Here is a 25,725-nt window from a genome sequence, read left to right as displayed (position 1 = left end):
ACCATCAAACGTGCAGGATATAAATCCAATCTCACTCAGAGGAATCTTCTTTGAATGCAAACCGGGTAGGGATATGAAAAAGAAACAAAAGTGAAGAGAGTGAAAAAAAACTTCTTAGGTACCAGGGTTAGGGGTATTCTCACAGGGATCCTGTGTGAGGGTGCATGTGTGGAGTTTCTTTCTCTGTGCATGTGAGACACATGTGCACACATATGTGAACATGTACAGGTGTGTATAATGTATTATGTGTAAACAGCATTCAGGTGTGCCTCTATGGCATCATTAAGTCATCTCTGCCCACAGACCCTAGCTGTCCTCGATGAGCTTGGCGAGGGAGTCACGCAGTTCTGTCAGCTCAAAGATCTTGCCATCCAGCAGCTCCAGGAGAGAACGCAAGCTCTTCCTGAAGACTTCCTGCTCAAGCTGACTGCTCTCCAAACGCTGCTCTAGTTCACCAAGTTGTCCCTCCAGGTCTTGATTATGTAACTCTGTCTCCTGAAGGAGACAGCCATGCACATTGACCAAAGATCAGATTATGAAAAATAGAAATGGAAAACTTGTGAATCGTTCTTGTAAATGCATGCTTACCTGAAGTTTCTCAGAAACTGAATCCCTGTGTGTCTGCAGGTGATTGGCATGTTGGACTTTTTCCTTTAGCTCCTCCAGTTCCTGAAGACACAGATGGTGTAATGTTAAAATGTCAGACACTTTTACCCAGAAAGGTGAATGAACAGACAAAGAAAGAATGACAAATTCAGTTTAAGGGTTAAGGATGGAGAGAGAGATGAGAGAGTTTAAGGAGACCAGTAATAGGTGGCCAGTTAACAGCGTTAGGAAGTTGTGGTGACCTCTTCCTTGGCTTTGAGCGTGGCTTCCAGTTCCTCTATAGTTTGATTGAGCTCTGTCTTTTGGATCTTAAAACCACTGGCTTGGCTGCTGACACACTCCAGCTCCGTAACCTTGGAAACAAACAGAAATACAGATTTTGAAACACCTGATAAAGTAAGAGCAAGAATGACCACCCAGGTAAAGGAACTCTCCTGCAGAGAAATCTGTCAGTGAATGCATGAGGATCTCTCTGTGTCTCTGGGCTGTTGGGTCCTCAGGCTCATATGAAACAATATGAACACAAAGTACAGATACAGGATACCCAGGAGTGGCACTGAACGTGCATGATGTGCCTCTCACCCTCTTGTGCAATCGTTCCGCCTCCTCCTGGTAGGCCGACAGCTGCTGCTTCCATTGCTTGACGTTGGCTGTGGACTCCAGCAACGCTGCCGTCAGCTTGGCGTTGTTCCCCTTCAGGGCGGCCAGCTCCGCCTCCCAGTGCTTGGTTATCGTGGCGCTGCTGGAACCACAGAAGCATGAATCAGTAAAGGAGCCAGCAATTCTGGATTGTAGCTCCAGCCATTTTACAACTCATGAATTAATTTTTTCCTAACATTGTTGTTTATGTGCTTCGTCCTCGATAGTTGAGTTCTGTTCATTGCTGAGGGAGCACCTGACTAAAATTGAGTTAGCTGCATTGTTGTTCATGTGCTTCGTAAATCAACTAAAATTGATTTAGCTGCGTTAACTGTTATATTCTTGGTGCGTGATGTCTTCACAGTTACTGTTCTATACTTGGTGCGTGATGTCTTTACAGTTACTGTTTTATTCTTGGTCTTTAGATGTCAAGCAGAGGTCCCTCAAGTAAGTTTTCAGCTACCGCACTCATGCACTCCTTTGACAACCCCTCCGTCATAAAATGTTTTTTTTATGTTGACCCAAAGTCCAAGCATTCTAAGGGAACATTTGTTAGCACGTTTTTGGGCAGTGAATAAATGTGTTTCTGGTGGATGGATCATATTGGACTCCATATTGGATTAGATCGTTTATTTTCTGTGCATTCAGTTCGAATTTGAGTGGGTATGTTTGCTTGAAAGATTTGTGCTTCGTAGTGGCGCTTCACATTGCCTCTTTTAATAATCGTCAGACTCTCGGAACATATGACACATACTGGTTTTGAACTGCCCCTGGGAAGAATGACCATATAATAGTCTGTCCATTTTTTATTAAAAGCTCTGTTTTCGCTGCCTACTTTTCACGCCGTGTGAAATTACTTTTCTCTCTCAATTATTTCTCCAACTACTATGTCACGTCTCGTCTTTCCAATGAGTGTTTATCTCACTCACTGACTCGATGCGCAGTGCTTATCGGGATGGACAGATTTGATTGGCTGAGTAGTATCACGTTCAAGTTTAAGTATTTTAGTTGTAAGTTGCACAGAACAACACTGAGTCAGACTGGGCACTGAAATTCTTTAGACAAGACCCCCACAACAACCTACCACACCATAGCATAAAATACAGTACCTTGCATAAGTATTCACTCCCTTGGATGTTTTACCCTTTTATTGCTTTTATAAATCAGTCATAGTCAATATAAGTTGGCTTTTTGGACAAAAAAATTCACAAAAAAAACTTTAATGTCAAAGTGAAAACAGATTTCTACACAGTTATGTAAATTAAATAAAAATATGTAATGAAAATAAGTGATTGCATAAGTATTCACCCCCTTTATATAGACTGACCTAATTCAACAGAGGTCCAGCCAATTGGTGCTAGAAGTCTCACAATTAGTGAAATGGGGATCAGTGTGCAGTGAATGTGTCTCAAGTGATTGTAGTATAACGACACCTGTGTCTGGAAGGTCCATTCACTGGTCAGTATTCAGTAATACTACAATCACTTGAGACACATTCACTGCACACTGATCCCCATTTCACTAATTGTGAGACTTCTAGCACCACTTGGCTGGACCTCTGGTGAATTAGGTCAGTCTATATAGAGGGGGTGAATACTTATGCAATTACTTATTTTCATTACATATTTTTGTTTAATTGACATAACTGTGCAGAAATCTGTTTTCACTTTGACATTAAAAAGGGCTTTTTTGTGAATTGTTTTGTCCAAAAAGCCAACTTATATTGACCATGACTGATTTATAAAAGCAACAAAAGGGTGAAACATCCAAGGGGGTGAATACTAATGCAAGGTACTGTTACTGTCAGTATTTTGGACTCTGTTTCTGTTTTGACATGCCATGGGTTTTTGTTTTGTTAGCCTTGTGCCTGTGTTGTGGTAGCCATGTGCTACATTCAGTGGCGGACCTACCATTGAGGCGAACTAGGCAACTGCCTTAGGCCCCCACCCAGCAGAAAGCCCACGATAAATTGCCCACCCAGGCACCGATGGGCCGATGCGATGGCACAAGTCTATAACTAACCGGCCCTCCCGCAAATATCGTTCGTTGCGGCAGCTTTCCTTGCTTCACCGAATACATAATATACCTCTAATGACAATCTGAAGGAATTACTGTCTGTTATTTATACTACTCCTAGTGACCTGTATTCACACTCATGGTTACTATTTTCTTACTATTTTCTAATCTCCTCCGTCAGTCTTACTATGTTTATTTGTTATTAAATGTCAATCACTCTAGCCTAATACTTGCGTGTCTCGCTCGTAGACACCTTTAACACCCCTACACACACACATAATCACACACCCAGCATGCAACACTACCATTACCACTGATGTTTACACCCCATCGTATGTTCTGTTCTGTTCATTTCTACAATAAAGTTCTAACCAGTGGCGGCGGACCTTAAGGGCGATTGTGGCGACGAACTGCTTTCAGGAAAGGGAGATTTTTTTTTCTCTGTCGGCGTACTAATTAAGATAAATTGACAACAAAACAATTAGGACTTCCTACACCAAATGTATCGATTCAACAGGTTTCTACAAAGGGTGGAACCCTACATGCAAGAATTGGAACGAAAGAAAATCATGGCTAGCACGCTGTGAAGTGGCTAACGCGGTCTGTATTTCTTTATTTGTAGGCTACCCACTGTCACTTTTCATAGGTTGTACAGTGAGGATGTTTGCTTTTTGCCCTAACACTGAGTTATTTTCTTTGTGAAGACTTATTTAGCTTTTGTAAGCAAATACTTTCGAGACAATAAATACGGTTGGTTTTTACTTATATGTTGCCCCCTTCTTTACGTTGTCACTGGACATATTTTATGTGTCCTGTAAAGCTATGTTGCATCATACAACATTTGAGACATGTGGATAATAAAAAAGTGGGATAATTTAATGTGGAGCCAAATCATGTTTGCTTATGAAGGCTCCTGAATGCAACTTTCATCCATATAACTAGCTACTGTAGCTATGTAGGTAGAGGGGAAATATTTTGATTGTGTGCTGCCATCTACTATACAAAAAGGTATTGCTGTATGAGTTAATCAGCCTACAAAAAAAATGATATTGCTTAATGTAGGTCGCCCTAATCATTATCAAAAAAATTGTGTACTCTTTCTCTGCTGACATGTATTCCTATAGGCTCTGTAGTTATACATATAGGCCCTAACCATCTGATACTAGCCCAGAGTTAAGCATATTCATCTAGCAAACTATACCTACCTTGGAGTGTTACAATAGCCAGTATCATTTTATTCCATGTGTCCATCCAGGCAAATTTGTGGATCCAAATGTTATTAAAAAACATATATAATGTTATTTCTTTGTAATCATCCAAAATTATGTTAAGTGTATGGGTATTTTGCATACATTGAGCGGGCAACGCGCCGTATATTAAGTGGGCCGCTCTGACAGACAACTCCCGGGCCACTTTTTCCCCCCAGTCCGCCCCTGCTTTGAGGTGGCCCTTTTTTTTTTTTTGCATTAAAAGGACGGATGAAGAGGGCCCCTGGCTATGTTCGCCTTAGGCCCCCAAATGACTAGGTCCGCCACTGGCTACATTGTGCTCTGCCCCTTGTCTGTCCTTGATCTGTTCCACCTGTGCTGCTCCTCACCTGCGCCCAATGATTACCCTGCCTGATTACCCTGCCTATTTAAACCTGTCTTGAATCTTGTTCCCTGTCAGATTGTCGCTTCTGTTGTGCCACCCTGTACCGTGAGTTATCGTGTTTTTTGGAAAGTAACTTTGCCTGCCTGCTTTAGTCACCTTGAAGGAATACTTTTTGAACTATTAGCTTACAGAAGCTTTTTTGTGTTTTTTGCCGTGGAAGCTGCCTGCCTGCCTTGAAGGAATACTTTTTGAACTGTTAACTTACAGAAGCTTTTTGTGTTTTTTGGCGTGGAAGCTTACAGTGGTCGTGTGCCCTGTTTTTGTGTTTGCCTTTTTGATCCTCTGTGTTTTTTGTGGAATAAATCCTGCTTTAATCGATCTGCGTTTGGGTCCTCGTTTGAATCCTGATAGTAACATAACATAGCATATAAGTACTCTGAAAATAAATTACACATATAATAAATCTACAAAATAAATATACAATACAATCTGCTGCAATATGCATATAATACACATATAGAAACCTAAACTTACCTAATAAACATATACTAACCTAAAGACAAATGAAGTGTGCCTGGTATCAGGTAGGGGTGGGAATCTCTTGGCACCTCACGATTCGATTCCGATTCAGAGATTTCACAATTTTTTTTTTTTTTTACACATCCATTTAATGTTGAAATGCAAGCTGCATCGATTATTGCATTGCACATAGAAAGTCAAAATTGTGACAAGAAAAAGCTTTTTCTCTAATAAAGCAAATAGAGAAGGTAATTCATCTGTTGATTTTCTTTAATTATCAACACAGGTCGGTAGTGGAGCGCACTTGGTGCTGGCCTTGGTGCTGCTGCCGCAGATGCGGCTTTTGGTGCTGCTCGTGCCGCAGGTGCTGGTGCTTCGGAGACGTGTCTACTACATGCTTCAAATACTTTGCTTTTGCCATTACGCCACCAGACAGGCTTTCTAACGATGTTTTGGCCCGCATCTGCTGTTCCATCAGCAGAACGTCGATGTCAGCTTCACTTTAATTCTTCTGTTTACATGTTTCTTTCTTGCTTGCCACTGTCACAGAGAGTTTGTGCATTGAGGATGCACTCTGTTTGTGCATTAAAAATATGCCGATTAGATTAAATAGGGGCGTTTTGAGGGCAGAGATTCAGTTGCGCACAATTTCACGACCATTTGTGATTTATAACCGAAGGATTGGCGTACACGTGTTTTTTGTGTGTACGTCTGTTTTCTGTGGATCTCACTTACGCTCATTTCAGGAAATGTCTTAGACAAAATGTAGGATGGTTTCTACGCAACGTTTTATAAATGAGGCCCATTGTCTGTGGAAGATGTCCTGCAGGGCTTGGAGCTCCCCGCCGATGATGAACCTCGCAGACCTGACCACACTGCGTACACTGCAAAAACTGCTTTTCTAACCTAGTGTTATAACTCTTATATTAAGATAAAAAATCTAGTTGGTCTTGTTTCTAGCTAAATTGTACTTACCTAGTGCTTTCTTGGTAAAGTTATTTTTACCTATTTCAAGCAAATATTACTTGGGCTGTCTTGATAAGCACATTTGTACTTAATTTTAGTTCTTTAAAACTAGATTTGAGAACTTTATCTTAAAATAATCCACTTTAAGTATCATATTTTAAGTTGAAAACGTTTAATTTCAAGCATAAATTTGCTTGTTTTTTTCTTAACGGAATAAAGGTCATAATTCAAGTTATTTTCAAATAGATATGAGCTTTAACAACCACTTAATTGCACCATGTAGTAAAAGTGACCTAAATCACTTAAAGCCCCATTATGCAACAATTATACTTCAGGATTAGGGTTAAGATAAGCAGTTTAACCTTAAAATCACAGCTTAAAAAAAATTGGGCCGCTACACTGCAAAAATGCTTTTCTAACCTAGTGTTATTACTCTTATATTGAGATGAAAACATCTAGTTGGTCTTGTTTCTAGCTAAATTGAACTTACCTAGTGCTCTTTGGTAAGGTTATTTTTGCCTATTTCAAGCAAATATTACTTATTTTAAGAAATCTTAACAAGCAAATTTGGCTGCCAGTGCGTTAAGCAAATTTGGCTTAAAACAAGCAAATTTGGCTGCCAGTGCGTTAAGCAAATTTGGCTTGTTAAGATTTCTTAAAATAAGTAATATTTGCTTGAAATAGGCAAAAATAACCTTACCAAAGAGCACTAGGTAAGTACAATTTAGCTAGAAACAAGACCAACTAGATTTTTTCATCTCAATATAAGAGTAATAACACTAGGTTAGAAAAGCATTTTTGCAGTGTACAATGACTTTTAATATGGAGGATTGCGTCCGTGCCATTGTCATACGAGGGTCCATAGGCATATAACAGGGTTCTGTAGTTTTGCCTGCCGCAGCCCGCCGCCCTGACTTGTTTACCTTCTGCTGATCTAGTAAGTAGCTTATTTTGCCTTCTTGCTTTGTCTTCTGTTGCACTTGCTTGATGTTTGACTGTGTAAGGACAGTCGCTGAGTAACTACACTGCAAAAATGCTTTTCTAACCTAGTGTTATTACTCTTATATTGAGATGAAAAAATCTAGTTGGTCTTGTTTCTAGCTAAATTGTACTTACCTAGTGCTCTTTGGTAAGGTTATTTTTGCCTATTTCAAGCAAATATTACTTATTTTAAGAAATCTTAACAAGCAAATTTGGCTGCCAGTGCGTTAAGCAAATTTGGCTTAAAACAAGCAAATTTGGCTGCCAGTGCGCAAATTTGGCTTGTTAAGATTTCTTAAAATAAGTAATATTTGCTTGAAATAGGCAAAAATAACCTTACCAAAGAGCACTAGGTAAGTACAATTTAGCTAGAAACAAGACCAACTAGATTTTTTCATCTCAATATAAGAGTAATAACACTAGGTTAGAAAAGCATTTTTGCAGTGTAGTTTGTCATAATGTCAAAGTCAGCACATTTCAAGAGATTTCGTTAGTTTTAGCTGCTAGCATACCTTTAGCGAATAGCTATTGATCCGTTGTGCTGCTTTAAAAACACAGTCAAATATACTTGAGATACTTGTGGATTAAGATGCTCAGTCAGAAGTGTCGTCATAAACCACAAGTTTTCCTCAAACTTGGTGGCACTATCGGATTCCCTCGAACACATCTCAAAACGTCTCTGAGGCTGCATGCCAGTGATGTGAACTGAAGCAAGTACAACAGCTGAAGAAAAGATTGTGCCTTTCGACTTCAAAAGCTAAAGGTAAGCTCACATAATTTAACTTCTGCCTACTTTGGTAATTCGTCAGCAATATTGAAAACCAAAATGTATGTAAATGACCAAGACCTATGGTTGAAGTTATAAACTTTTTAGCAAACAAAGCTAGCACAGTTGGCGTCAGCTAAGACGGCTAACCTAGCACATGAAATTCAATTGAAGCAATTTCGACTGAGCTAACGTCTCTCATATGTTTTAAACTAGTGCCAGGTAATACAATGACAGAAAGTGTCACTATTAGTCTTGTCTGTAAAAAAGTAAGCAAGTTCAGAGGACTAATTTACTGTGAATGTTGGTGATATAATAGCTAGAAGCTGCAGTTAGCTCTTAGCTGGCTAGCTACTCTATGGGCCCTATTTTAAAGATCAGAAACGCAAGTAGGACAGCGCCAAACGCAAGTAGCTGTGTGGGCGGCTCTATGGCGCAATTGCTATTATAACGGCGAAAAAAACACACTTGCGCCCAGCGCAAATGTCAAATTGGTTGGTCCAAAGGAGGTTACTCAGCCATAGGTGTGGTTTGGGCGTAATATGCAATAAACCAATCAGAGCGTCATCTCACATTCCCTTTAAGTGTGAGGAGCGCATATTCCATATCAGCTTGTTATTATAATGGCGGAATTACCTGGAGGAAGACCGTGAGGGCACCAGAACGTGTGTTACCAGAAACAATCACGGCAATATTTTCCCATACTTGTTTGGAGAAATGTTTCTACTTTTCATTTCTCGTTTGTATTTTTGCAGTTACAAGCATTCGTTTTTTGGTGGAAACATATTTGAAATAAAAGTCACAAAAACATACTTTCCGATGTTTTGGGTTCACCCTCACTGAATCACTAGGTTATGTATGCATGGTAATAATATTGCACCCATCGGCACATGCAGTTCAACCTCACGTCTTCTAAAGTCCTCTAATCTATCCTCATTTATGTCATTGACACATCCATGATTCTTGGCAATGTTGTGTAAAACACTGGGGGGGGGGCACGTATGTGAATATGGGTGCAGTCTATAGCGCCAAGGACGCCAGGGAACCCATACTTCTCCCAGAACGCCTGCTTAGTCCTCTCTTGGCTGTCGAGTGTTACGGGATATTTTATGAATTCCGCAGCATGTTGGACTAGACCTGACGTAACTGCATGTATAGCCGAACTTATCGCAGACTGTGATAGGGACAGTGTGCGTCTGTCCCCAGCTCATCTGCCAGAGAGAGAGCGAGTGAGTGTGAGTGTGAGTGTGTGTGTGTGTGTGCGTGCGTGTGTGCGTGCGTGCGTGCGTGCGTGCGGCCAGCCACTGATCAGGCTCTCCTCTCTTCCGATCTCTCCCTCTCCCTCCCTTTTCTCCTTATCTCGCCGCAGACTGTGATAGGGACAGTGTGCGTCTGTCCCCAGCTCATCTGCCAGGAGATAGCAGACATCAGAACCGCCATTACAATTAACCTGAATCATTTGGGTCAATGTGTACGCTGGATGTATGCCTATTTTTAAAATATCTTGGATATGGATATCACAATGATTTCGTCATGTGGTAAATACTTTATTTTCCTTGTAATTATATATGGCTTGCCAAAAAATTGGTGTAAATCTCTTGTGTAGACGAGAGAAGTAAAGTGTAGCCTACTGTGCAGCCAAGCACGCGTCCTTAAAATAGCGTCTGAATACCCGCCACAGACTCTACACAATGCGCCTGTGACCTTAGACTAGCTTTTTTCTGGTCAACGCCGCACTTTCGTTTTGAAACTGCAAGATACCACAAAGGAAGACTTGCGCCCGAGAAACGCCTTCTCTGTTCCGCCCTGCCCATGTCAGCGCAAGTTCATTTCGACGCGCGCCTCTGGAGGTAAAATCCCGCTGTGCGCCGGGTGCAAGATAGGAATGATACATGCGTCGGTGACAATGTCAATTGCGCTGGGTGCAAGATAGGGCCCTATATGTTAAGGATCCCCCACACTGACTGAAGCTTTGACTTGAAGTTCAAGATTTTTTTCTTTCTGAAAGAGTAAGAACCCTTTTCTTGAAATTACAGATGGAGCAATTGGACAAGACAACACAGTCACTTCTGGAAGGTAAGTCTATGATAGTAGATATGATAGAAGATGGTTGTATAGATAAAGCCAAAGATTGTGGCTAGACTGGCTATGCATGTTTTCCCTAGAAGTGAGTAGTTACCTGGCTGGCATGGAGTGGCAGTAAGACATGTAATGACAATAGTAATACAAACTTAAACATGTGTAAGGGATAATGTACAGTGAGGTGGTCATTATCGCCACATAGCCGATATGCTTCCACTCTTTTTCTTGAATCCTCAGTGCTCTTAAGTATCCATAGTTTCAGGGACATAATAATATCGCTGATTAACTCTTACCACTTTGTTTGCAGCTGCACAGATCATTGCCTTGTTGGAGGCGCTCCCAAAAATGTTCCCTTCCCCAGCCGTCCCTCCAAGAAAACTCAAGTCGGCAAGTGATGCATGGGTTTTAGTGACAGTACATAATGCTTTCATTTGTGAATTTCATATGTTTGGTTTAACTTCATTCTGCCCCCCTCCCCCAATTTGTTGCTTTCAGCCATCTGAGGACCCCAATGTCTTCTTGCGTAAAAGGCCGCTTAGCAGTCCTTTCGTCATCATCGACTCCAACAATGTGCTTCCGGCAGTCAGCAATACCCCACTGACGACCTTGCCAAGGGACATGCTTCTGGAGTCCCTCATGATACTGATGGGATGTTGCTATGTGTGCCTGTTCACCTATTCCAAGTGAATAGCTACGCTATTGGTCATAATACAAACAGATGTACTGAAAGATTCTATTGACGAGAGTGAAAAGATGACAACATATAAAAAGGTGCTTGCTAACCGGCAAGAATTCATCCAAACCTAGTCTGTCTCTCCCTCTCCTCTTTGTCAACCTCTCTCTGTATGTCACTCTTCTCTATGGCCCACCCCCCCTCTATCTCTTTCTCTATGTCTGGAGGTCAGGACAGCACACAGTAACACAATGTCCAATGTATTTCCAGCTAAATTTGTTAATTATTTGTTGGCTGTTGGATGATTTATATGGAAAGCCAAAAATGACATAATTAAAAAGAAATACATATGTAAAAATGTGAGTCATAAATAAATAAAATGACTAAAAATGCACCAAAGAAAAGCATTAGAAAAAATATATCATGCAGTTATGTGAATGGAAATGGAAAATGAGTCCTTTTTATTTACTGTTACATTTATTTACGCTTACATTAATTCCCAAATACATTTCTTCCTCCTTTTATTTTTCTATTTATTTACACATTTTTTACCGTACTATTTCCCGTACCGTATTTATCTTTCTCGCGCCTTTTTTAATTTCTTTCTCCTACATTTACATTTCTGGCTGCATTTATTTCTGTATTCATTCTTGTCTCGGTATGCAAATGAGGTGGGCTATCATTGGCCGGCGCACCCTCTCGCTCATTGGTCTCGCCATACCTCTGGCCTGAGTGTAGGTGAGAAGCTGTATCGGAAGAGATTGAAAACTATTTTGATGCAATTTGAATCACAATTTTCTTTTAATGAATCCACCGATCACTTGGAGTATGGTGGCGAGGGAGCTTCGAGGCTTCGCAGAGATGGCTGAGACCTTGACTCCAGATTTCTTACCCTGCTCGCTCGCTACAATACGCCATACTCAAACAAAGATGCCCGCTACCTGTTGTGCTGTGGGATGAAGCAACAAAATAGGGGACCCGAACGTCTCATTGTATAGCTCATTTACGTCTCATTTTATAGCTTTGGTGTATAGTACTTTCGTTGTAGATGCAAGACAGTTCATTTCCACGAGGGATAAATAAAGTTATTACAATCCTCACGTTATGTGTGGCCTGATTTCATGGGTTTGGGTGACAAATCCAGCGATTTTTTTTCTCACTTGTCATTAGGGGGAATATTGTGTTGACAAAGCTCTGCAGAAGCTATATATCACGTCCTGCAGTTCACGTTACAACCGAGCTGACGAGAGCGGACAAGGATCTCAACTGCTGATGTGCACTGGTTGTGGTTAACTTGCTTAGCTTCTGTTAGCTAAACTAACGGTGCACTGTTTAACTTGGTAAGCTCCCGTTAGCTAAACTAACTGTGCCCTGCTTAGCTTCCGTTAGCTAAACTAACTGAACCATGGCAAACAAAACGATAAACCTCATACGTGTAAAGTTGAGGTTGACAGCTTGGGTATGATCAGTGTGTGTGAAGGTGATATGTGTGTGTGAAGGTGACTAACGTGAGTTAGCTGGTTAGCTTGCATAACTTTGGTTATAAGAATACAGATAGGGGAGAGTGGGGTAAGCAGCTCGACCAATGAGCGAGACGGTCAATGATAGCCCACCTCATTTGCATACCGAGACAAGAATGAATACAGAAATAAATGCAGCCAGTAATGTAAATGAAGGAGAAAGAAATGTAAAAAGGCGCGAGAAGAAATACGGTACGGGAAATAGTACGGTAAAAAATTTGTAAATAAAAGGAGGAAGAAATGTATTTGGGAATTAATGTAAGCGTAAATAAATGTAACAGTAAATAAAAAGGACTCATTTTCCATTTCCATTCACATAACTGCATGATATATTTTTTCTAATGCTTTTCTTTAGTGCATTTTTAGTCATTTTATTTATTTATGACTCACATTTTTACATAATGTATTTATTTTTGAATTATGTCATTTTTGGCTTTCCATAGATTTCCGACTGTTTGATGTGTTGCTGAATTCTCATCGTTTATGGTAGATGTCAATGTACCTTATGTCTGACGGTTTACTAAAATCGTTATGTGTAATATGTAATTAAGTACATTTAACACTTCCAACCCCAAGGGCTTTTTTTGACTCTGTTAGGGAGTTTGCCATGCCTGATATTTTTGTATATTTCATCTAACTAAAAACCATTAGGCAAAAGTGGCATTTATGATTATATTCTAGAACAACTCAGCAATAATACAATGAGAGTAAAAGGAATGTAGTAAAACAAGGTTTTGTATTAAAATAAAATATAAAGACACTAAAATGAAATCTAGTTTTAGAGGTGCCTCAGACTTTGTACAAAAACACATTGTAAATATTTTGGAAGTTTTATTTTTTACTCTGAACCTTATAAACAAAGGTGTTTGCTCCAAAAATGTGAGTTTAGCATTCAAAAAGTGTGTGTGGTTTCTATACTTATTATAAGTAATATAGAAAGTGACACTTTTCTTCACTTAGACCACTATGCATATTGATGAGAGAGGTGTGAACATTCTGGGACACCTTGGTCAAAAGACAATGGCCATGACGTAATAGCCCTGGAATGTCTTTGTGCCCCACTACCCCCTACAGGTTTTCTTGACACATCAGGAACCAATGGTGATCACTGAATAACCATTCCCTTATCATATGAATAGTTGTCATTTGCTAATGGGAGGGTCAAAACCTCACTCAGAGGCTGAAATATGCAAGGGATTAGTTATATCCTCCTTACGAAGTGATTATTTATACTTTACTTTCAAACTGTATATATTTAAAAAGTAAAGGGTTCAAGGTTGCTGTGGGTGTTAGTTTTATGTTTGTGGAACAAAAACTCGCGGAGATTTAAAATTCTATTAATAAAAATACCACGGGGCACCTTAGTGCTGGAAGGGTTAAGCATTCTGATGCTTAATATTGTTCATTATTGTCAAATGCCTGTTATTGGTTTTCTTCATTAACAGGGTAATACAACAGTGATAAATAATATGTTGTGAAATGTTTCCTGATTTTAAGAGCTAGTGGTCTGCAATACATGCAATACCCCCCTAATCAACAAAACTGGGCTACAGACAGCGTATGTTGTACCGTGTAGGAAGGCCTTTACGGTTCCCGGGTACAGCATACGGCGCGTGTTGCGACTGTCACCAGCCAAATGGGCACTGCTGCCCTGCAACCCTAACAAAGCTTACGACTAAAATCTCCACATATACCAAACTAAACTAAATGCTCAATGCCAGCAAAACTAAAACATATCTAAACACATGCAATACCCCCCTAATCAACAAAACTGGGCTACAGACAGCGTATGTTGTACCGTGTAGGAGGGCCTTTACGGATCCCGGGTACAGCATACGGCGCGTGTTGCGACTGTGACCAGCCAATTGGGCACTGCTGTGTACCCTGCGACCCTAAAGCTTACGACTGATATCTCCATAAGTACACTACTAAACTAAATGACAAATTGCCAGCATTACTAAACTTATCTTTTCCCTTTCCCTTTCCCTTTCCCTTTCTCTTTCTCTCTCTCTCCTTCCTCTCTCTCTCCTTCATATTGCTTATGCCTACAATAACACTGATAAAATAGCCATATTGCCTACTGTTAATGATGTCTACTAACATAAATGTTCTCTCGCCCTTATAGCATGTTCCAATCGCTGATGGTAATGGAAATATTGCTCCTCACCCCCACCACTCCTCATCTACGCACATGGACAGCTGAACTCTACCCACTCACTTTCTCCCTTCTCTTTCCCTACTAATCAAGACTATCTCCCCATGGGACACTGCTGTACTCTCTACACCTGGTCTACCTGGAGAAACCCTCGGCCAATTGCACCCACCGCCACTGCATTGCCGTACACTCTACCCCATACCCTATGCTAGCATTTATATACAATATTCACACTGCAAAAATGCTTTTCTAACCTAGTGTTATTACTCTTATATTGAGATGAAAAAATCTAGTTGGTCTTGTTTCTAGCTAAATTGTACTTACCTAGTGCTCTTTGGTAAGGTTATTTTTGCCTATTTCAAGCAAATATTACTTATTTTAAGAAATCTTAACAAGCCAAATTTGCTTAACGCACTGGCAGCCAAATTTGCTTGTTTTAAGCCAAATTTGCTTAACGCACTGGCAGCCAAATTTGCTTGTTAAGATTTCTTAAAATAAGTAATATTTGCTTGAAATAGGCAAAAATAACCTTACCAAAGAGCACTAGGTAAGTTCAATTTAGCTAGAAACAAGACCAACTAGATTTTTTCATCTCAATATAAGAGTAATAACACTAGGTTAGAAAAGCATTTTTGCAGTGCACTATTGCCACCACTGAAATGTTTCTCTGTCCCTACCAGTGATGCGCGGGCACGTGTCTAAATGACCCGCGACTGCCAGGCGTTTTCGACTAACTCGACCGAAAATATGAATTATTGAATATGAATATTGAATTATTAGAATTTTGTACCCGCCCCGCTTATTATTTAAAAAAAAAAAAAAGACTTGTTTATGCTGTTGTTTAGCTAGCGGTATTTGGTTATGCAAAACCCAGTAGGCCTACAGATATCGCATTAAACGTGTACAATGACCTTAAATGCTCAGCTGTTTGGCGTGGGGAACCAGCATTATTTGTTTAGCCTATGCCTATTGTTTTCATCCCGCAGCTTTCATGCAAAAGTTAATAAGGATTTCCGTCAAAGTGGATGCTCCGTTGAAACCCTCCCAAACACAAAGGCAGGAATAACATATTTCAAAAAACTTTATTCACGTCAAACAGGTAGGCCTAACCTAGGCTATAATGTGCATTCGTGCAAATAAAAAATAGGCTACACAAAACGAAAACTGAAGATAGCCTATATGATAAGCCTAACCTGGGCTGAAACAAAGAAATAGTGTTAATTGCTGATCAAAATAAGCTTGTAAAATGTTCACAAAACGAAAATGTGTTGGTCAAAATAAGATAGGCTTAGTCACAGAATATTTAAAACAAAGGCAGCGTGCGCAGCATATCACTGCGTGCAATTTTTACACATGAATTAAATTGGACTAATTAGTTTTAGCTTTCCTCGCGCTGTGAAGAAATACAATAGAATGAACTGTCTCTGGGTTGAGACGGTTCCTTCTGGCCTCGATTACACGGCCTGCAGAGCTGAATGCGCGCTCACTGGCTGCACTTGAAGATGGAACACACAGGATCCTCCTCGCCAACGCACGGAGCTTCGGGAAGGTGTGCGCCTGTCTCTCCCAAAATGTATGTTTACAATATAATTAAATACAAACCTTTCGTCGGGAGTTTTTTATTTATTTATTTTCACCGGCTCGACCGAATGCGACCCGAATATAATTAAAAATATTTTTTGATGACTCGTTACCGCGGGTTACCCGTGGGTGACCGCTCATTTTGGATCAGCCCGCGCATCACTGGTCCCTACGTCCCCTACCCCTGTAACAGTAACCCTATTAGTTCAGTAAACTGGTCTTGCCTGTATCATGTATTTACCACCGGATGTCTTTATACATACTATGTCCCGCGACTAATTGCTGGCTGTGTACAACCCCTGTTGCTTCCTTTCCCCTTCTGCCACACAACCCTCCCCCTTTCCCCCTTCCCACCTTCCTGTCTCCACCCGGCCGACCTCAAGCAGATGGGTCCCCCCTTATGTGCCGTGGTTCTGCTTAAGGTTTCTTCCTGCCTAACAGGGAGTTTTTTCTTGCCCCTGTTGCCATTGTGCATGCACTAAGGGGGTCTAGGCTCTGGGCCTAGAGGCAATTGTATTGTTATGGCGCTATACAAATAAAATTGAATTGAATTGAATTGATTTTAAGTAACTTGAAGCTTAAGAAGTACTCCAGGTTTGAGTGATGACAGACTTCTTTGGAAGTTACTATATGACTTGAAATCAGTGTTGTAAGTCTAAATTGTGGTCTTATGTAGAATCCTGAATTGTTTCTTATTTCAAGTACTAATGCCTCAGAAGATCACTAGATTTGAGTGACATCAGGCATATTTTGAGGTAACGACATGGTTTGAAATAAGTATAATTAGTCTTATTTCAGGACGTTCTGTGCTTGAATTGTCTCTTATTTCAAGTACTAATGCCTCAGAAGTTCACTAGATTTGAGGGACATCAGGCTTATTTTGAGGTAACTACATGTCTTAAAATGAGTGGAATTAGTCTTATTTCAGGATATTCTGTGCTTGAATTGTCTCTTATTTCAAGTACTAATGCCTCGGAAGTTCACTAGATTTGAGTGACATCCGGCTTATTTTGAGGTAACTACATGTCTTGAAATGAGTGGAATTAGTCTTATTTCAGGACATTCTGTGCTTTTGGAGTAAAGGGGCAGCCTGTCTTATTTTAAGAAATCTTAACAAGCCAAATGTGCTTAACGCACAGGCAGCCAAATTTGCTTGTTTTTAGCAAAATCCTGCTTAAATATGTAATTATTTGTCTTAAATCTAGAGGGGCATTTTTTGCAGTGTAGGACCTTACGGTCCTTGGCTGTGCAGCTCCCACACTGTGATGCAACTTGTCAGGGTGCTGTCTAAAGGACATCTGTAAAAGTTAGTGAGGATGACTGATTCCATACCAAAATTCTTCAGTCTCCTCAGGAAGAAGAGGCGTTTCAAGGCCGCTTTCACCACCTTGTCCGTGTGAGCAGACCAGGCTAGATCACTACTGATGTTCACCCCGAGGAACCTGAAACAGCTGACCTTTTCCACAACAGATCTGTTGACGTAAAGGGGTGCATGCTTTTACTCCTGTCGTCACCTATAGTCCACAATCATCTCTTTAGTTTTGCTGATGTCGAGAGAGAGGCTATTTTCCTGACACCATGTTGTCAGGGTATCAACCTCCTCTCTGTAGGCTGACCCGTCAGGAAGTGGGCACAGGGATGATGGGGGTCCTTTTGAAGCAGCTGGGAAGTACAGACTAAGGCTAAAGGAGAGGTTAAAGATGTCGCTGAAAACCCCTGCTAGCTGGTCAGCGCAACCCCTGAGGGCCCTACCTGATATGCCATCTGGGTCAGGTGCCTTGCCAGGGTTGATCTTTAGCAGTGCCTCACCTCAGCTACGGTTAATTTGGCAGATCACTGGCTAGGCCATCAGGTACACTGCAAAAATGCTTTTCTAACCTAGTGTTATTACTCTTATATTGAGATGAAAAAATCTAGTTGGTCTTGTTTCTAGCTAAATTGTACTTACCTAGTGCTCTTTGGTAAGGTTATTTTTGCCTATTTCAAGCAAATATTACTTATTTTAAGAAATCTTAACAAGCTAAATTTGCTTAACGCACTGGCAGCCAAATTTGCTTGTTTTAAGCCAAATTTGCTTAACGCACTGGCAGCCAAATTTGCTTGTTAAGATTTCTTAAAATAAGTAATATTTGCTTGAAATAGGCAAAAATAACCTTACCGAAGAGCACTAGGTAAGTACAATTTAGCTAGAAACAAGACCAACTAGATTTTTTCATCTCAATATAAGAGTAATAACACTAGGTTAGAAAAGCATTTTTGCAGTGTAACTCCACTCCACTTCCCTCTCAAAGCGAGCGTAAAAGGCATTCAGCTCGTCTGGATGTAGGATAGAGGACTTGGTCTCACTGTAACTCCTTTATAATCTGTGATGCCTCTTAGTCCACTCCACATGCGCCTGGGGTGATAGCCATGGTAACTGGACTCCACCTTAGTTCTGTAAGCCCTCTTTGCTGCTTTGATGCCCCTCAGAAGGTCGTATCTGGCCTTCCTGTACTGATCAGGGTCCCCAGAGTTAAAGGCAGCAGACCGGGCTCTCAGGTTGGCCCGAACCGTGGCATCAACCCAGGGCTTCTGATTGGGGAAAGACCAGACAGCCTTCTTGGGAACGACATCATCGATGCAGTGTTGGATGTAGCTTAACCTTTCAGAACGTAGTTTTTTTTTTTTTTTTACAAACCTACCGCAGTGGGTGAGGTTTTTTTTCTGGGTGCTTCACGAATGTTCTACAGAATGTTCTATACGGGAACATTCTACAGTTATTGTTAAGGCTGTAAGGAAATTATTATACAGAGTTTGCCTGATCTGATCTGCTATCTTGACGTTTTTATTAGTAGTATATTCGTTACAAATATTGTAGAAAATCCTAGACTAATCAACAAGTGGTACGCTCTCAACCGTGTGACGTCATCGTAACAACGTAGGACTACTGGTACGTGCACGCTTGAAGGGAGTTCGCTCGTGGCAGTTACCAGTTAGTCACACATCGCTGCCTCGCCCAGAACAGTCGATGTTTTTCCTCACTTGAGCAACGGGTAAGTGACCTAATAATTTATTTCGTTATGATATCCAGAAAAACAGCAGAGTTGTAAATTAGGCTATAACGATTGATGTTAAACTGTTTGTAGGTGAATAAAGCTATCTAGTGAATATGACACGTGTGAGTGAATGCAATTACGTTCATGCTAGCTAGCTGAATTTGACACGTGTGCATGCAATGCAATTACCTATATTACCAACCGTGTGAATGCAAAACAATACAAATGTGAATGTAATCCATGTCAAACAGATTGTAGGCAAATAGAGCTATCTAGCTGTTAAATAAATGTGAAAATATACTCCAGAAAGTGAACATCTCATTCCGTCCATTCAACAAACAAGCTCATCCTATTTAGCGCAAATCCACAGCTAATCAGATGAGGCGAACGAGAAGAAAGGTGCACAGATATCACATATCAGTGCATTACTTTGTGAAAGTAATGTAATCAATCTCAAATAGAAGGAAGTTTAATTTAGATGTTGGGTGCATGATAAATGACGAACAGTAATTGTGATGTTGTAAATTTGTAAATACTGAATTGTGAGAAAAAGTTAGGCTAAATGACAAAAAGTGTGTACAACTGTGTAAAAGTCAGTAATTATTTTCAAGAGCAAACTTTTTGATTAATGCAACCAGTACCCTTTATTGTTAGAAGAGGCAAATTACATGTATGCGCTCATATGTGCATGGACTGTTCTCAATTGATTCATACGTGTTGAGACATTAACTTCTCAATGTTTTATTGTTTTTTTCCAGACACAAGGGGGAAGTAGTTGGAACGGCTGGGCTTCAGGATGTGGACTTCACGCTTATCCTGCCATTTTGTGGGACCTCTGCACCTCACCCCTGCACAACCACCCTCACTCATGCACCTGCACCCCCATCCTCACCCTTGCTCCTGCACCCCCATCCTCACCTCTGCTCCTGCACCCCCATCCTCACCTCTGCTCCTGCACCCCCATCCTCACCCCTGCTCTTGCACCCCCATCCTCACCTCTGCTCCTGCACCCCCATCCTCACCCCTGCTCCCTCACCCCCATCCTCACCTCCGCTTATCCTGCCATTTTGTGGGACCTCTGCACCTCACCCCTGCACAACCACCCTCACTCATGCACCTGCACCCCCATCCTCACCTCTGCTCCTGCACCCCCATCCTCACCTCTGCTCCTGCACCCCCATCCTCACCTCTGCTCCTGCACGCCCATCCTCACCCCTGCTCCCTCACCCCCATCCTCATCTCTGCTCCTGCACCCCCATCCTCACCTCTGCTCCTGCACCCCCATCCTCACCCCTGCTCCCCCACCCCTGCACGCCCATCCTCACCCCTGCTGATAACAATCTGCCTCTGTGTTATTATTTAGACGCCTAATGACACCAGAACAGCCCATTTGCCACTCAAAAAATGAAACCTCACCCCTGCACCACCACCCTCACCCCTGCACCCCCATCCAAACCCCTGCTCCCTCACCCTTGGATTTCCCAGTGTACACAATAATGTCCTGTACATACCCGGTCTGGACATCACAAACAATTGAATACCGAAGCGGTGCCTCCCATCCTCACCCCTGCTCCTGCACCCCCATCCTCACCCTCACCCCTGCACCCCCATCCTCACCTCTGCTCCCTCACCCCTGCACCCCCATCCTCACCCCTGCACCATTATTGAGGTTGTCATAAACCGTTTAAAACACTCTGCCTCCCTGGCAAAGGTGAACAAGTGCACAGATATCACTTAACTTTTTGATTGAAGAAACCAGTAACCTTTTTAGTAGAAAGAGGCAAATTACATGTGCTCATGCGGGCATGGACACGCATGAACAATGACCATTTTTTTGTGTGTCTTTTCCAGACACTCCCTGTGGCATAGTTCACTTTTCCCGTCCACACCATGGTCCCAGAATGCCTCATCAGAAGACTCACCTCGCCTGGACAGCGCAAGGCCGCCTGAGGGGTCGTTTGAGGTGGAGTTAGAAAAATGTAGGCACCTCAAGAGCCTCACCCCTCACCCATGAACCTGCCTCTGTGTCAAAGGCAGTGGCGGTCCGTGCATTTCACGACTGGGCCTTCAGCGATGTCCTACTACACGATGTTAAACTGAGCGAATCCACCTCCTAATACTATCATTATGACGCCATGGCTCTCGAACCATTATATTTATCCAGATAGGCAGTATAAGTGAGCATTGCATCACCTTAACATAGTCGAGTACAACAGACTTTATTAATATTTCCGGAGCATTTAAAATCAATACACCCGTATTAACAATACATTGAGAGTAGTAAACTCTCAGTTATATGATCGCTTGGATATTACTGTCACAACTTAAAAATAAAAGGCGATTTTCAGGGATTAGTCTACAAAGTTTTATTAAGTCTACCGAAAGTAGCCTATGAGAGCTTAAACAAGTTTGTCCACTAAACATCGCATTGTCCCACCTGCAAAGCAGTTTCATTAAACTTCCCATCCTCACGATATCCAGTTTTTCTTGAAAGTTCCGTCTTGAAAATGGCGTTGTAATTGTATCAAAAACTGGAATTATGAAGTTGGTGTAAACTAGTTTATTTGAGTTGGTTAATGTAATTATATTTAGTCTTACCAATTGAAACAACTAGCATAATAAGCATTGAAACCGATGTTCGTCGTTTTCCGTTTTCGCATTAGCCAGCTAAACTGAGCACTGAAGCACTGCACCGGTCTGCCTCAGTATCCAATCAAAGGACGTTTACGTGTCACGTTCAACGCGAGGAAAGAAATATTCCGGGCCTTCTAGAAGGCCCAGTGTCGCCAACTCGAAATCTGATTGGTTGTCACAACTGTCTGTTTCAGTTCATTCAACTTAAATGAACTGAAACAGCCAGTTGTGAAAACCAATCAGATGTACACGGGCCTTCAATGTGAATTCTGAAGGCCTCAGGGAAGAATTCTGTTCTCGGGGAAGGTTTCTCGGAGCGTGGCAACACATGATAGCTGAAATATGATTGGATGAAAGCTCTAACATAAATTAACAACGCTGGAAGCTATGAAATGAAGATAATGGACTATGAGGAATAATTTAATACATATTTATGAAAAGAAAATATTAAAATTAAATGTATTTATTACATTTATTTTCTGATGATGTTTAGGCCAGCAGAGAAGGCCTTGAAGGCCCTGACGGACCACCACTGGTCAAAGGTGATACTTTTTTTTGTGCACAGATATCACATATCAGTCTATTATTTTGAGAAGCTACTATAATCAATTTCAAATAGAAGGAAGTTTAGTTTAGATTTTGGGAACATGGAAAACTGTAAAATGTTGAACAGTAATTGTGATGTTGTAAATTTGTAAATACTGAATTTTGAGAAAAGGTTAGGCTAGTAATTATTTTCAAAAGCAAAGTATTTGATTCGAGAAACCAGAAACATTTATTGTTGGAACACACACGCACACAAACACACATGCATGCACACAAACATGTACACAAACATGTACACACACATTTTTTTTTAGTAATGTCAGTAATGCTTGAGGGTGTGGTACTCCTCAAAGCAAGGTGTGACACACAGTGGAATGTCACACTGTACACAAATGTACTTGGTGGCCTTCCGCATCTGTTGACGCCTTGATGTCGTTTGGCAGACCCTACAATGGCGCCTGGTCTTCACACCCTGCTGATCTGTCGGGGTCACCAGCGTCGGAAAATGTCGAGCTGAGAGACGGAGTGGGCCATCCAGCGTGGGCCGCCCACCACATGAGGGCCTTCTGGGAGTGTGGAACTCCTTAATTAGCTGGCTGGCCAAGTTTGGTAGGTCAACTTTGGTAGGTCAGCTCCTGCCTTGTCAGCTGGCGGTGCACAACAAAGCTATTAAACACGGCAACATCCAAAACATAAAAGAAAAGCTTCCTATACCACTTCAGGGTTTTCCGCGCACATTCAACAAATGTGTTGCGCAGGTCCAGGTTGTCCACAGAGCCCATCTTACGGTTATACTGGAGCACACACCAGGCTTGTTGACACTTCTTCCGGTGGCATAGTCTGCTTTGCCTGTCGGAACCATGGACCCAGAATGCACTGTTGATAGCATGTGGACGTCACACTTATCGTGCCATTTTGTTGCCAGCAACTGTCCTTTATTAAAGTGCTCCACGTCCCCCTTGGACATTTTCCCCTTGAACCTGGGCATTCCCTTACGGTTTGGTCTGACTGTGCCACAGGTACCAGTGTGGTTTCGAAGCAAATACCGAAAAAGGGTAGGGCTGCTGTACCAGTTGTCAACATAGAGTACATGACCCTTGCCGATGAAGGTCTTCATCAAAGTCCTGACAACCGACCCCGACATACCAAGGTCTGTATGCATTGAAATGTCTGTGGATTTCCCAGTGTAAACAATAATGTCCTGTACATACCCGGTCTGGACATCACACAGCACGAAGCGGTGCCTCTTTGAAGGGATGAACTGCTTGAAGGACAGCCTTCCCTTCCACTTAACCATGGACTCGTCAATACACAGGTCTTGGTAGGGGTAAAAAATGTCATTAAAAGATTAAAAAATTGGGGTGATAATAGATCGAATTTTTCGGAGGGGGTCGTTTGAGGTGGACTGAGAAAAATGTAGGCACCTCAAGAGCAGGAGGAAGCGGTCTTGGGGGAAAAGAGTTCCAAAGGAAGGAGTGGAAAAAAGGGGATTAGTGGTCCAGTAATCTCAGATGTTATATTTTTTAATAAGACCCATTGAAAAAAAACCTGCCAAAAACACTACATTTCGGCGGCAGTTGTGTCCACCCACTTTGCTAGCTTCCCATTGCTAACTTTTTCTTTGAGGGTCTGTGCATATTTGTTCGTTTCGGCCACAATCATGTTCATGATTGAAGTTGTAATAAATAATTTAAAACAATCTGCCTCCGTGTTATTATCTGGACGCCTAATTACACCAGAACAGCCCCTGACAAAGTTTACTGGGCTTGGGATGAAATTTCCCGTTTGCCACTCAAATGATGAAACCTCACTGTCTTCCAGGTCCAGCCTCTCGTCCACTTCGTTCAAGGCTGTCAAATTTTCTGGCAGCTCATCGTCCGATGAGTAGTCAGTTTCAGGCACATCTTCGTCGGCATCAACGAAGACATCCTCAGGATCGGCCGTGAAGATGTCCCGAATCTCCTCGTCAGTAAGCTGACGCCTCCTCCTGTCCATCTCCATCTGTCAGAAGCTATGTTTTTCAATGTGTTGCATGTTGTGAGTGCGCTGATAATGCGCAAGCAGGATTTGTGATTGCCCAGTGAAGGTAATGTGAAAAGATCGACTGCGCAGTTAGTGTGCATCAATGATGAGACATAAATTATGCGTATCCTGAGGAGAATATGCCTCTAAGCTTGTCAACTCTCGTGAAGCATTTCATGTACGGTATTTTCCCGCTGCGATGCTGGTTTTCATCTCGAGCTGTCGCTGACATGATATTAGGCTGAACATTGAGTAATGTACCACTCATTTTATTTTCCGTTATGTATATTTAATGTACCATTATTTCCCTACGTGGATTAATAAAAGTTTCATGAAAAAAATCACTTGTTGTGCTTGTGTTGTTGTACCGGAGGTCATGTCTTCCCTATACTTGCAAACGTTGTAACTTTGGCTATGTCTCCACGAGCCCGGTTATTTTTGAAACCGGAGTTTTGCTCCGCGTCCACAGGAGTGGTATAATAAAAATACTCCGTACACACGCAACCGTGGAAGCCGCCACCAAGTGACACAATGCACGTGTAATACACATGCCACAACCATAAGTTGCGATGTAAGGTAAAATGGGAAGGCTGTTTTAACCAATGAAAAGATACCGGGAAAAGAAAATCACCAAATACAAACAACAATGGCGCGCAGCAACTGCGTGTGACAACCACATAATGCCGACAGCATGGCAATAAACAACATCCACTTCATTTTTGAAAGAGCTCACGTCAACTTCTGCTAACCGCTGCTGTGTTTTTCCTGTTAACGTCATTGCTGTGTACGTGCTGAAGTGAAGCAGGCTCGCAGCTATGACGTAAACGTAAACGGGAAAAACATTCACGGTTGCAGTGTCCACACGCACCCGGTGAAACCAACCCTGGCCGAAAACCCCACCCTGGACTCCGGTTTCAAAAAACCACGGTTTCAGGGTTCCAAAAACGCGGTTGCTTGTGGACAGGACATACAACCAGGAACATCTGTTCATGGTTTCAAAAATAACCGGGCTCGTGGAGACATAGCCTTTGTCATGTACAATTGGACATGGACCACACAAATATAATAAGCCTTCATATGATCGAAATAATAATGACAAGACTATTTTAAGAGGCATAATGGATGAAGGTGGCTGAATGTACAATGTTAGCTCACGTTAGCGAAGTTAGTAGTAACCCACACACAGGCTAATTGTTACGCGGCTATTGGAACTCTCGTATCGCCAGATTCGATCACACCCGTGTGACGCTACGTCTTTGCGGAAAATTGGCTGCTGTCACACCGGTGTGACACTACGTTCTGAAAGGTTAAGACTGTGTCCGTATATTCATTTATGTCCCCATCGGCTGCCTCCCAAAACATCAGGCAGTCAGTGGTGTCAAAACCGTCCT

General features: G+C 41.7%; 1 protein-coding gene across 1 annotated transcript in view; it reads right to left on the bottom strand.

The window, feature by feature from the left end:
* Positions 1-306: 306 nt before the first annotated feature.
* The window catches only part of homer1 (homer scaffold protein 1), a gene marked incomplete at both ends in the record, with an annotated part of 67,218 nt that continues 41,799 nt past the window's right edge, over positions 307-25,725 (bottom strand). The window contains 4 exons of the mRNA XM_080848211.1: positions 307-495; positions 589-669; positions 849-959; positions 1,189-1,348. Coding sequence (XP_080704337.1) covers positions 307-495; positions 589-669; positions 849-959; positions 1,189-1,348 — 541 coding nt within the window. The remainder of the gene's footprint in view (positions 496-588; positions 670-848; positions 960-1,188; positions 1,349-25,725) is intronic.

Source organism: Sprattus sprattus (genome assembly GCF_963457725.1).
Source record: "Sprattus sprattus genome assembly, chromosome: 11".
Lineage (NCBI taxonomy): Eukaryota > Metazoa > Chordata > Actinopteri > Clupeiformes > Clupeidae > Sprattus > Sprattus sprattus.
The sequence above is the reverse complement of the archived record's forward strand: the minus strand, read 5'-3'. Positions and strand labels throughout refer to the sequence as shown.